The following is a 14,279-nucleotide window of genomic DNA, read 5'->3' on the forward strand; positions in this document are numbered from 1 at the left end:
AAAAAAAACAGTGGGCATCCCTGATGGCACAAGGGGTTAAGTCTCAGCACTATGAAGCTATCCACAGCCAGAGTTAGATACCCGGTCAGAGAGATGACCCACATGGCATGGCAGACCTCTCCTGTCTCACCTATTTCTCCTCTTTGAAATATATTTCATTTAGTTTGCCTAGTCTGTTACCCACTCTGTCTCTGGTGAATCCTGTCATGCTTTCTCCCAACGTCCATACCTCTGACCTGTATCCTAGTTCTTATATGCATAAATAATCTTTTTAAAAAATAACAAAAACATGTATTTCCGTATACCACAACCCACCTGAAACTAAGACCTATACATTTTTTGGAGAAGAAAGGCAAGATCTTAATCAACTATGTAAATTAGTTCAATTTTGTTTTACACAGTTGTCTGGTAAATACTGGCTACATAGGAATATCTGTCCTTTGTTGTTTAAGTAGTAAATGCTTTTATTTCTATATAAAAAACCCCCCCAGAACTTATATATAATTCAATAGGAGAGTATAGAATATGGTCTGAAAGTCTGAATTATCTGTGTGTACACAATAAGTAGGGTTAATTTATTTGGTCTCTCTTGATTCATATTAATTATGGTAATTCATGAGACCTACCATCATTTCCACACTCCCTGCTGCCACAACATCTTTGGGTTTTGCATCTTTGGTTCCAATGTAGGAGCCAATGGTGTCACAAGACCAAGGGGAGTATTGGCTATAATCATTTCCTTTGTATTTTCCAGCTACCTTCAAATCTTCATCCAAAAACTACAGATGGGGGAAAAAGGGAAACAAAGTAAACAGTGGATTTTATGCATAACAAGACAATAAATTTCAATATAAGGTTGAAACAACATGATGGATTATCTGTCATGATGAGATTTTTGTAGGTTATGAAAAATATAAACAAAAAAATACACACAGGCAAAATGTAGTAGGTGATGAATCTTGAATTCAGTAGAAGAATACAAGAGGTTACCAAAAGGAACTGAGGAAGGGAGAAGGGGGTGGGGGGAGGCAAATGGGGTATGGGCACAGGTGGTTAGATGGAGGGTAAGTGGAAATATCTTAAGTTGTTCACATATGCAAGAGCAAAAATGTAACCCACAAAATTAAATTAAATCTTATCATCAACAAATACAGTTTTCTTAGTGAATGGTAGGTTTCACTCATTAAAAAAATCATTCATTAAAAAATGAAGTTATAAAAAGTAATAAACTTTTTTTTTCCTTTTTGGGGTTGAAAGCTGGGGTTGAGGTCTGAGATAAGAAAAAAAAACCAACTTAATTTGAGCAATGATTATCTTGTTAATGCAATAATAACTAAGGATAAGTATATTACTACATCATTATTATAGTTTTATTTTGATCACTCAATAACATTTACTTCTGCTATAATTCCATAAATTCTGTGCATTTAAAAACATTATTCCGAGAAAAGCTCCATGAGCTTCTACCAGATTGCTTCAGCGATATCTAGTAAATAAAAGTGAAATTCTTAAAGGAAGACTATTTCCTGCCAAAGGTTTTGTCAACCATATCAAATTTAAAAAAAGCTCAATCATTATTAAAAATAAGCATCTGAAATTTATTTCTACAATAGGCATTACTTAATCTAATATATCCAAAGTGTTATCATTTCAACATGTAATCAATAGAAAAACATTAGTGAAATGTTTTCTTTTTGAAGGACACCAAATCTTCAGTTCTAGTATATATTTTACGATTACAGAGTTCACACCAGTCAAATTTTAATGTACTCAACAGCCACATGACTGACTAGTGCTTCTTATATTAGTTAAGCACAGATCTAGAATTCAGTGTAAGGCTAATAAAAATTGTAGCAGATATTTTTGTAGAAATGAACATACAGAATCTAAAATGTGTTTGCAAATTCCAAGTACCAAAAACAAACAGCAAACATAATCTTGAAGGAGACATATAGGAAACCACACCACATCACATATTGACACATCTTATAAAACTACTAAGATAATGTGGAACTGATGCAAGGATAGAGAAAAATACCAGTAAAACAAATTAGAGCCCAGAAATATATGTATAGTCACCTGACTATGATAAAGGTGATTGCTGGGCATTCAGGAAAGGATGGTGTTTTCATTAAATGGTGCTGGGTCAATGAAATCCTTTAAGGAGAAAAAGGGATCTTGACTGCTAATATACTACATATAAAAATCAAACTAGATGGGCTGTAGACTGAAATGTGACTAAAAGAAAACATTTAAAAAAAACAACCAGGAAAAGTCTTCATAATCTTGGGAATTGGTAAAGATTACTCAAACTGAATTTAACAACCAACTGATAAAGAAAAACCTTAAATAAGACAAAAAATGGTGTACTTACTTCCTCCTGATGGAAGGCAGGAGGTAATGTTGGTGAGGGTGCAAAAGGAGGCGGAGAGATGACCTTTCTTTCCTCTAGTTGGGCCATTATTTCTTTTCGTCTGCGATGCAGCTCATCTAGACTCGGATGGGGCTGAGGAGGAGGAGGAAACCGGCTATAAGAGGGCTCCTAAAAATGCAAAGATTAATTAAAATTGATAAAGAATTATGAAAACATCACTTCACTGAGTACCTATTTTAAATAAGCAGCAATCTGTATACCTGTCCTAACAGTTGGTAATCCCAGCACTTTTAATAAAACAAAACATTAAAGTAAAACAAAACCTCTCAGAAATTCCTAAGAGTTAAATTTAAATTTCCCTTTCTTGACCAGACATCATTAATTTTCTAATAGATCTAAGTGTCAGTAAAACTATCTAAAGTTCAGAAATTAAAGAGATAGGAAACTTTCCCCCTTTAATATATTTAACTAAAAAATAAAACAGCAATAAAAAACTACCCAACTTATGAAGACAAAAAAAGGGAGAAAATTTGCTTATATATATATATAAATCAGAGGATTGTTATCATTACAGAAAACTTTTTTTAAAAAATCACTATAAACAACATTTTAATTAAATATATGTAATAAGACAAAAATACAGCATACTCTCATGTATGGCCTGATCTGAGTTGGATGAGGAGCCACTGGATAGTAACCATCCATTTGTTGGTATCTTTCTCTGGATTCTGATACATAGGACGGTACTGCTGCAGCTGGAATCTCAATGGGAATAGGACTTTCTCGGAAAATTTCTTCTCTCCCATAAGACTGAGCAGGGTACAGTCGACGGCCATCATAGTGTGGTGGGTACATAGGTGGGTATTGTTGTGGTTGTGTGCCATACTGAGAATTTACTACACGATCTTGAAGGTACGGTGGATAATGATCCAAGTAAGGAGGACCAGGTTCAGGTGCAGATGGTGGAGGTCGGACAAAGCGGGATACACATTGTGGTGGTGGAGTATAGTACATGCCTGTACAATATAAAACAGGAACCAAAAACAATAATAAGGCAATCTATATTTCCTATGTAAGACTATTCCTTTCCAAATATTTCAATACTTAAAATCTACTTATAATCTATCATAATAGAGTGTATTCTCAATAGTTTGACTTGCAATGTAAACACTGGGGAGTAAGCTACATTTCTTTAGAGATCCCACAAATTGCTAATGAATGAGTTTTGAGTTAACTGAAAAGAGATATTGTATACAGAGGAACCATTCTACTGGGGAGATCCAGTAGATACTGCCTAACATTAGAGTTCTTGAGGCAATAGTTGTTAGCAGTAGTTTCTTGATTTCCAGACTGATACTCAGATGAAAAGTTCTTAGAACTGGCAGTTAAGACATTCCTATTTCTACTTGTTCACCAAAATGTGAGTCTTTTTATAGTCACTATTGAGACTCATTCCTAGAGGTCTAGCATAGGCCTGCTTCTCCACTACTACTGAAATACCCTGTATCAAAACATTTTACAGAGTTAGAGCTACTTCTGGTAACTATAATCAAACTTTGACTGATAGTATGTTTAAGATTACCTCAGCAAAAGCAGTTAAGCTTTTTCCTGCATTACATTATCAAAGAGGACATAAACCAACTTTAATGATATTTTTACATGTATCAATGTCTACCAATTTTAAGCTATTTTAAAAAAAAGATTTATTTATTTATTCATATAGAACTGGGGTACAGGCCAGAGATGCGGAGGGTGAGAGGATTCACCAGAGACAGAGTGGGGAGCAGAACAGGCAGATTGACGAAGTACACTGCTGAGGGGAGCAGCGGGTGGGTCAGGAGAGGTCTGCCTTGCCATGTGGACTCCTCAGGGGCAGGTCGGAATAGAACTCATGCAACTCATGCGGGAGGTGGCTTAAGCTTCTCAGTGCAGTGCTTTAACCTGCTGTGCCACCAGGGAGGGCCTTAAGCTATTCTTTTAACTATAGAAGGCATTTGCAATTCAAAAGTTAAGACTGTCTTCAAGAAAAATGGAGAGCATCTTTAAATCTATCCCAGTTTAAAAAACTATTCTGTCTTTGACGGAGATTTAATACTTCAGTTTAAAAAAAAAAAAAGCGATTTTTGGATTGTATATATGAAACCTCAGTTATCTCCTTTCCTTCATTCTCCATACCTAATATACATTTGCTTTATTAGGAGGATTGTCAACTTTATAATACATTTGTTATTGAAAGTGAAATGCAAATCAAAACTGCAAGATGTTATTTCATATTATGAGAATGGCCTATATCAAAGACTGGAAACAAGTGTTGCTTAGGAAGTGTGTGGTGAAAAGGAACATATATTCACTGTTTGTGTGAATGTAAATTGGTGTAACTTATGAAAAATGTTTTGGTGATTTCTTTGGGAAATGACATTTAATCCAATAATACCACTCCAACATATTTATCTAAAAATAGGGAAACACTAATACAAACAGATTTATGGATGATATTTATAGAATAATTATTTACAATAGCCAAGATATGGAAATCAACCTAAATGCACTACTAGATAAAGAAATTGTGGTAATATAGGGTCAGTAGAATGCTACTTGACTATACTGACTTCTGGGATAAAATGAATAGTTTCTGAGATTATGTGCTAAGCAAAATCAGAAAGTAAAAGACAATTACCAGATGTGAAGTTGTGTGCCAAACATATTTGGCACATCAGTAAAATTCTGATGGGCCTAAAAATAATAAATACCCATGTAATATTAGCTTCTTTTTTCTTTTTAATGCTTAAAGAAAATTTTGGTCAGGAAAACAAATACTGCCTTACACAGGAATTTTCATTATCTATTTGGTTGACTTATTTTCATAAATACATGAACATATATAGCTGTTAGTAGATTACTTGCTTTTTATAATTTTGCTACTTATATCTTTTTCATGCTATTTAGTTACTCATAAAATATTTTCTCCAAAGTATTAAAAACAGCTTTTAGTAGGAGATGACGACAGATATGGCTAGTCTTGGATAATTCTTTTACCTCCTAATAAAAGTGAGTGACATAAAATGAAAGACCATTACCCTGATGATAAGGTGCTGGTTCAAATGGTGGAGCAGCTCCTCGAGGATCCTGATAATAAACATCTGCCTGCTGAGCTGGATATAACTGAGAGCCTCGTGATACCATCTGAGGTGGTTTGGTGACAGGCATAGGTGGAAGGTCTGCTGGTCCCCTTGGAGGTACAGGATGTGGATTCACAGGTAAGGCAGAAATACTCTTGGGGACAGGTTCTAGCCTAGGAGAATAAGAGTCTGAAAGTCAACTTTAAGGTTTCCAAAATAGTTATGATATATGCAAAGTGTTAAAGTAAAAAACAAAAAGCGACAATTAAGTAAACATATTTCTTTCAATAGTCATTTCTTTTACAAAGTGTGTGCAAACTTTGGTCTTATTTCACCTATGCTAATTGTTTCTAAAAAGATAGTATAGGAATGGCCCTCCCTGGTGGCGCAGCAGGTTAAAGCACTGCACTAAGAAGCTAAAGCCACTTCCACATGAGTTCGATTCCCACTTGTCTCGGAGGTGGCAGACCTCTCCTGACCCGCCCGCTGCTCCCCTCAGCAGTGTACTTCGTAGATCTGCCTGTTCTGCTCCCCACTTTGTCTCTGGTGAAGCCTCTCGCCACCCGAGTCTCTGGCCTGTACCCCAGTTCTGTATGCGCAAATAAATAAATCTTAAAAAAAAAAAAAAAAAGAGATAGTATAGGAAAAAGAAAATAAAACCACTGGAGTCTTTTTAAAAAACAAAACAATGATTATTCTTTCTTTCTCTCTACTTCTGTTCATAAAGAAGAATAAAAGGAAAAATGACGTACAGATCAGGAGGGGATCCAGGGGCACTACTGCTCAGGTGATCTATCTTTCCTGGTTTCAGACTAGAGTCATAGTTGGTGTCTGTCCCTCGTGGAATCAACTTTGTTACTGTATTCCCTGCTGACACAATTCCATTTGGAAGAGCAGGGGGTTTTCTGCTAGGCAGATCCACTGCACCTTCATCTGGAAGTATAGCTGTTGATGGCAAGCCCACTTCGTTAAGTTGACCCAAAGAGGCACTCAGGGGTCTTCTGGGAACCAGGCGCTTATTCATTTTACGGAATCTAAAACACCAAAGGCACACACCAAAATTCAGTATTATAAAAGCAAACCAGTAAATAAAATGTATGTAAGAAACAGGTACAAAAAGAAGATTCCAAGCACATTATTTGTCAAGTATAAAATTTCTTGTAATGAGTATTTATAACATCACAAATCATGCTAACTAATATCTAGACCATAACTTACATTTACTGAAATTTCTCTTTCAAAAACTTAGTAGAAAAGGGTTAGAAAAATCTTTAAGTTTTGGGAATATTTGATATTAGTGTTCCCTCAAGGGCTGTAGTACACAGTGAGCCTGTATTAAAAAATTAAGATTAAAATAAAAAGCCAGTGTGCACTGAGAAGAGTTTACCAGCTGCTCTAGTAAATCATTATAAAATATTCAAGTATATTAATTTGTACCAGATCTGATTCAGAGATGCTGATGCCATGCATGCCTATAAAAAACAAGTAATTTTAAAAGCAAGTTGGTGGAAATAACATAGAATCATGCCTAAATTTGAAACAGATGCCATGGTATAAAAAGTATGTATATTCTAAATTCCACATTCGTAAGCATGTAAATTTTTATGTGCTGACCAATATTCCTTTTCATTTCCCTTTCAATTCTGATCTACTGTGAAACTGGATATGGGCTACCCTACAGTAATTATGTTATCTTTGCACTTTGTTATGGTAAATATTTTAGTGTATCTCTGAGTCCTAAATATTTAAGAAATAAGACTTATGTGAGATGTTTCTGCTATCTTTGTCAAATTTAGTGTCAGTATTACACTGGCTTTAAAAAATAAAAAACTTAAGATGTTTTCTTTTTTAGTATGTATCATCAGAATTACCTGGTCCTTGAAATTTGAAAGAATCTGTGAATCTGAGTCTAACAAAGTAATTTCTTGAGATAGAGAAATAGGCAAATTTTTCTACTGGAAATACATTATTCAACTAGTATCAGTTAAAACTGAGGAAAATTCTTAGAACTGAAACTATTTTGATAGTGAAAATAACTCAGTTCTTAGACTGATTTAACCATAAATCACTTTCTATTTATAAGCATGATGTAATGAAAATTATGAAAGTACTTTTTTCTAGAATATCCCACTTCTTAAAGATAATGTAATCAATGTTTGCATTTTTTTATTTTGTTTTTCCTTTTACTTATTTTTTTAAGTGTATCTCAGTGATGGCAAATTATTCTGATTAATGCTTCTCCCTTACTCAAAACAAGTTATAGGCTAAATTTAATGACTTCACACTTACTTTTCCAGTTCCTCCTGTGAGTGTGCAAACGTACAGCTGGCTCCACGAGGACATCCTCCTCTCTGCTTCATATCTCGACACATGTATGTTTTATATTTACTATGCTGTGGAGGCTAAGACCAAAATGAAAACATTAGCCATTAAAAAAATAAAACACACAAATTTTGTGTAGCCATTTCAGGATCTTTATTGTGTAGATGAATAAATGAAATAAATTCACATTATCTATCTAGATTACCTATAGCAAGAATGATTGGACTCATTCTCTCTAAAGCCTCAGAGAGTCCAAGTAGATCAATTAAAGAGAATGTAAATTAACTAAAAGTCTTGATTGTTCTGATGTTGGCATTAATTCTCAAACGTGTAGCACCGCACAAATTCTTGATTAAATCTCCTGAGGGTTCTATGATTTGCTTTTGCGGTTTTTTAACAGACAAGCAAGCTGTTGGTGTTTAGCACTTTCAAATAAATGTTTTAGCTGTCTTCTAATATTTATTTTGAACAATGCTCACTATTGCTGTTATGTATTACTGTGCTTTCCTTATAACATCACAACTCTACAATAGGCACTACAAAAAATATCCTATAACCAATTTTTGACTCAGAGAATAGGACATCAAGCCTTAAATCACCTCTAAAAATACAAATGAAATTTATTACTTAGAACAACATGGATAAGGCAAGACAATAGATTTGGGAGTTATGGGATAACAAGCACAAAACTACATTAAACAAAATTTAATGTATTTTTTCTGTTTTGTTAATTATGTTTGTTAGTCTTCAGGCCATTTAATGGAATTAAAAATAAGTGCCTCCTTTCTTTTCCTCATAAAATAAAGCCCTGATCTGTGTTTAGAAAGATTAGGAAAATCGTTATCTACATTATTCTATCTAGCAGGATACTTTTTGTATTTCCTGTTTTCCAAGGATAAAAGGAATATTGACAAATATATCAGTAATATTTACCTGAGGTAGATAAATACCAAATTGTTAATTTCTCAAGCTTACTAGTACAAAATACAAAACCAAAAGACTAATATAAACCCTAAAGGCAAATAAAATTATTGGGAATAAAATTTAAAGTTCTGTGCATAATACACATCATTATATTTCATTGCCTTATATTTCATTTTTTTTAATTTCAGGAAAATATGACCCAATGCCTTAACAGATCTTATGAATGAAAAATTTTAAAATACTAACAAAGTACTTACAAATATGTAGAAAGCACCACAAATATATATAGCATTAGCACTAAAATATATATACCTATCATTAAATTGAAATGCAAATGTAACCAAAGAAAATAATCTCATTTAAATGAGATCCCCTTTAGCAGAGAATCATTGTTATATACAATATGAAAGTGACTCTAACAAATTAGACCAACAAGGATTATTTCATTTCATTGTTGTTAGATAATACTAGGCTAACTCCAGTAATCTGTTAACTACACTAAACTAATCTATAGTTTCTATAGTCAGAATCTCAAAAAAACCATTTGATCTGGCTGGCTTTTTTTTTACTTGTAAGAATAACTGCAGTAGCCTATTTCTGAGTTTCAAACCTTTCTTTACCTGTTGTTGGTCTGCTCCTTTTTTGCTATGGTTCTGAATATAATCAACCAGCCCATGTACCACTGTGCGCACAGCAACCAGCCCATTTTCCAGCTGTTCCCAAGTAGGAGGAGGAGCATCTACACAACAAACAAAAAGGTTTTAAATTATGCTATTCAACATTTCCTCCAATATTAAATCAATAAAGATGTTAGTATTAGCACTATGGTGAAATCAAGCTAAGCTTCATACAGCCTTTCAGCTAACTTATATACCTAAACATTTTAATGAATGATTTTTTTTTAAGTTATGGCTACAAGTAAAATCACCACAGGGACTGGGAATGTTGCAAAAAGGAATTCAATGGGTCAGACAACAAACCAACCCACCAGAACCTAGTGTTGGTATCAGAATAGAAAATGATCTGGACAAGGCCATGATAATACATAGTGTGTTTCACATCAAAGGTTATGGTTACTATTCAACTTTAGCTAACTATTGTTATGTGAAGATAAAAGCTTTGCATTGCTAGATATATCATTCTGTGATGAAAGACAAAATATAAAAGGTAACAAAGAAAACCTATGTTTTGGCAAAACAAGCGGCACAGTTAAAAGTATCGAATAAATATTAGCTAAAGTATAAGGAAATAGATGGACAAGATTGGAACCAGAAACTTAAAATCCTATAAACAAAGATCTGGAATAACTAGTCTGGAAAATTCTAGGTGACAGTAACACAGAAGATAACTAAAAGAATCATTGATACATAGAGAACCCCAAACTCCACAGGAAAACTAATCAAAATAATCAACTAGTTTAATAAAGTAGTAGAATACAAAATCAACCCACAAAATCAGTAGCTTTACTACATGCAAACAATAAATCTGAAGAAAACCATCTCTTTTATAATTGAAACAAAAAACCCCGAATACTTGTGAATAAACCTGAGAAGAGATTATGGACCTATGCAAAGAAAACTATTGTTAAAAAAAAATAGAAGACACAATGGAAAGACATCCCCCACTCATGGACTAGAAGAATTAACATTGTTAAAATGGTCATCCTATCAAAAGCAATTTACGGGGATTCAATGCTATTCCAATTAAAATTGCAATGACATTCTTCAAAGAAATAGAACAAATTCTGTTGAAATTCATATGAAGCCATAAAAAACCCTGAATAGCAAAAGCTTTCCTGACTAAAAAGAAGGAAAATTAAAGTATTACACTCCCATACCTCTAAGTTTACTATAAAGCCATAATAATCTAAGCTGCATGGTAATGGGACAAAAACAGACATACATACGAATGGAATCTAAAACCAAAAATAAACCCACAGATTTAACAACTGTGGTTGTTAAATTAGTTTGTCAAACAACTAATCTTTGACAAAGAAGCAAAGAATATAATTTATTTTTCAATAAATGTGCTGGGAAAACTGGGCTACTTACTATATGCAAAAGAATGAATCTAGATTACTCCCTCACACCATACACAAAAACCAAATTAAATGGATCAAAGAACTAGACATAAAACCTGAATCCATAAAATATATAGAAGAAAATATAGGTGAAACACTATATGACATACATCTTTAATAAAACATCACCAAAAGTACAGATGGTGAAGAAAAAGATAAATAACTGAATAAAGAGACACCCCACTGTTTGGGAGAAAATTTTTGCACACAATACTAATGATAAGGGACTGATCACAAATATCTACAAAGCTGAGGAAACTCAACAAAAGCAAAGTAAACAACCCAGTAAAAAAAAAAAAAAAAAAGGGAAGAAGAGCTGACACTTGCCAAAGAGGAAATACAAAAGGCCAACAGGCGCATGAAAAAATTTTCAAAATCACTGGTAATCAGGGAAATGCAAATCAAAACCACAATGATACCATCTTACACCATTGAGAATGGCACATATGGACCCATAAGATCCAGCAATTCCATTCCTGGGTAATTACCCAAAGGACACAAAAACATTAATTCGTAAGAGCAGCTACACTCTAGTGCTTATTGCAGCACTATTCACTATAGGTAAGCTATAGAAACAACCCGAACGCCCAAAAATAATAGATGACTGTATCAAAAAGATGTGGTATATATACACAATGGAATATTACTCAGCAATCAAAAAAGATAAAGCTCATGCCATTTGCAGCAACATGGATGGACCTGGAAGGGATCATGCTCAGTCAAGTCAACCAGAAAGAAAAACAAAAATACTGGATGATTTATCTTATAGGAGTAATGTAGGGGACCCAAATAAACAATGGGGGGGGGGAGTGAGAGGTGGAGGAGGCTATGGGGAATTTATTATAACAAAGTAAAACCCAAAATCAACAGACAACTATACACCAGAGACATTCCTCAGGCAGATGGATGAAAATGGATCAAAACAAGGTTGCAAAGTGCACAAGGGACTACAGTGATAGTACACAGGTGAATTGGTGGTGGGATTTCTTGGGGACTATACATGAGAGGAAAAAACATACATTGTATGAAAATGATGATGTAAATAATAAATTGTAAAATATTTTTTAAAAGAAATAAACAGAAAACAATCACTCAGCAATACTGAGGCACACAAAGGGTGATTAAATAAATTCATTGGGTTTACCTGGGCTAGGGTCAATGTTTGCTAACAGCTCCAAATGGGGTCTTAGTCGGTTCAAGTTTGCTGGATCTCCAGTACGCTGGAGAGCAATTGTTAATTCCTGAACACTTTGTGCAAAAGAGGCTGGGGTCTGCAACTTAAAAAACATAAACATTAACTTTCCTAAAACCTAGATAATCCTTTAAAAATAAAGATTCCTTACAATAAACATACAATTATATGATAATTATACAACTATAATTAAATATTTATAATAGTAATCACAATCACTTTTGTATTTATAAAATATAATCCCCATTCTTTCATACATATCACATTGACCAGATCCAATTTCTCTGCATCCAGAGTTTGGTGTATTGTATAGTCTATTCCCTCTGTTTCCAATCCTCAAATGTTGCACCTTTTCAATCCCTCAACTTAGAAGTTCTCTTTCCAATTTGTCTAGCACTATGTTAGCTTATTTCTTGAGGCCCTTCCAAAAAGTTAATTTGCAATATAATCTATCAACAAGAAAACTGAGTTCAAGCTCTGTTAACAGATTCAAGATGACTGATCTGGACATAATTTTTATAAACTCAAGCTGAATCCATCTGTTATGTGGAATAAATAATTTAAAGTATTCACTCAGTTTAAAAATACCTACTCTGATATGAGATTCTTGGAACTAACTAGGATGTATATCTGCCCTAAGGTTTAATGACACACGTTATTGTGTTCAATTCCTTAAGCTGTTTATACATATGACCTTTAAGGGGAGGAGGGGGAGATAGTAACAAACAACAGGGGATCACTTTCACATAGATTCTTTAGTTTTTTAATGCTGTTTACTAATAATAGATGAGAATTTTTCTTCCCCAAAAGGTCAATCTATAAAAGGCAACTTTTAAAAAGCATACATTTATAAAAACACACAACTATCTCTCTAAATGTTAACGTGCTTTTTATTCATCTTTCATTCACTCACTGAGCCTTTCCCTACCTAAGCCAAGATTTGAGGTTGTAAGTCCTCAACAGGGTTTATGGTCTGTGACTAGAGGTAAAAAAACTTCCTCAAAAGATTCAATCTTAATCATCTTCAAAGCATCTTCTGGAATAAAGGAATTATAAACATTCCTGAAACATTTGGTTAGAATTTCCTCCAATCACAAAATGGTGTTGCTATCAAAGAAATAATTTAAAAATACAAATAATATTCTAAAAAATTCTACTAATGTAGATATAAATAAGTAATACTCAAATGTTTAAGAACCTAATTCAACTACCATTCCCTTAATATTCACTTCCTTTCTTATTCATTACACCTTTTAAACTTAAGTCTTTTGTTGGTTTTGATTTTTATTAATTTTAAAATTAATATTGTTACAATGATATAACAATGGTTTACATCATTGTTAGTGTATTAGAAATACAGGTTCTTCCCCCCTCAGATGCTGTTACCACAATGCACCTACCACATAGCTGAGCACCATAGTCCACAGTGCTCCCTGCCCTTTGCTCTCCTCACTTCCCCTTCCCCTTTGGTACCCTCAGTTCTACAGTCAGCTTTCTATGGTATGTTCTTAGTTATTTTTTTCTGACCTTTGATTTCTGTATTTTCCATGTATAAGTGACCTACTATCTAGTATATGTTTTTCTCCTGAGTTTTTCACTTAGCATAATTCCCTCCTCTTCTATATTACTGTGGCAAGAGTTTACTTTTTATAGCTGAGAAGTATTCCTTTATGTATTTATCATGTTACCAGATCCACTCACCTTTCTATATGTTCAGAACATACCTCATGTCTCTTTCCCCATATTTGCATTTTATTTTCCCATCACCATCTGTTATATTTCTTTAAACCTTTCTTCCCCATTCTCCCTCAACTTCATTTTATTTACTAATGTCCACTAGCTTTTTCTAAGTATTTTTCCTTTGCCCAGTATGTAAATATCCAATACTTGTCATTAGTACTTGTTTTACTACACATTTCATCAAACTCCTATTTTGCTGTGAAATAGGATAATTGTGAAATGAAAATATCACATTTCTTAATCCAGTCCTCTGTGAGTGGCACTTAGTTGTTTCCATGTCCTAACGGTTGTAAATAATGCTGCAATAAACACTGTAGAGCATACAATTGTTTGAACAGATTCTTCCATGTTCTTTGGACAGATACTCAGGAGTGGATCATACAGTATTTTATTTTTAGCTTAAGGTAAATTCAGATCATACTGTTTTATATAGTATGTCAAATACACTGCAAAGCTTGTTCATCAATTTGTTGTATAAAAGTCTCTGGATATTAAATTAAAATCAATGCTCATAATGTAAGAAAATTA

At 33.6% G+C, this 14,279-nt stretch overlaps 1 protein-coding gene across 2 annotated transcripts in view; it reads right to left on the reverse strand.

Annotated features, from left to right (window-relative positions):
• RC3H1 (ring finger and CCCH-type domains 1) overlaps positions 1–14,279 on the reverse strand; it is a 60,250-nt gene that overhangs the window by 8,675 nt on the left and 37,296 nt on the right. For both annotated transcript variants that reach the window (XM_012729279.1, XM_004688497.2), the window contains exons 7-14: positions 11,964–12,096; positions 9,360–9,478; positions 7,783–7,895; positions 6,246–6,527; positions 5,452–5,666; positions 3,023–3,390; positions 2,375–2,542; positions 627–779 (exon numbers count right to left, since the gene is read on the reverse strand). In XM_012729279.1, the coding sequence (XP_012584733.1) occupies positions 627–779; positions 2,375–2,542; positions 3,023–3,390; positions 5,452–5,666; positions 6,246–6,527; positions 7,783–7,895; positions 9,360–9,478; positions 11,964–12,096 (1,551 nt within the window). The remainder of the gene's footprint in view (positions 1–626; positions 780–2,374; positions 2,543–3,022; positions 3,391–5,451; positions 5,667–6,245; positions 6,528–7,782; positions 7,896–9,359; positions 9,479–11,963; positions 12,097–14,279) is intronic.

Source organism: Condylura cristata, unplaced genomic scaffold (assembly GCF_000260355.1).
Source record: "Condylura cristata isolate star-nosed mole 26May11 unplaced genomic scaffold, ConCri1.0 scaffold00024, whole genome shotgun sequence".
Classification (NCBI taxonomy): domain Eukaryota; kingdom Metazoa; phylum Chordata; class Mammalia; order Eulipotyphla; family Talpidae; genus Condylura; species Condylura cristata.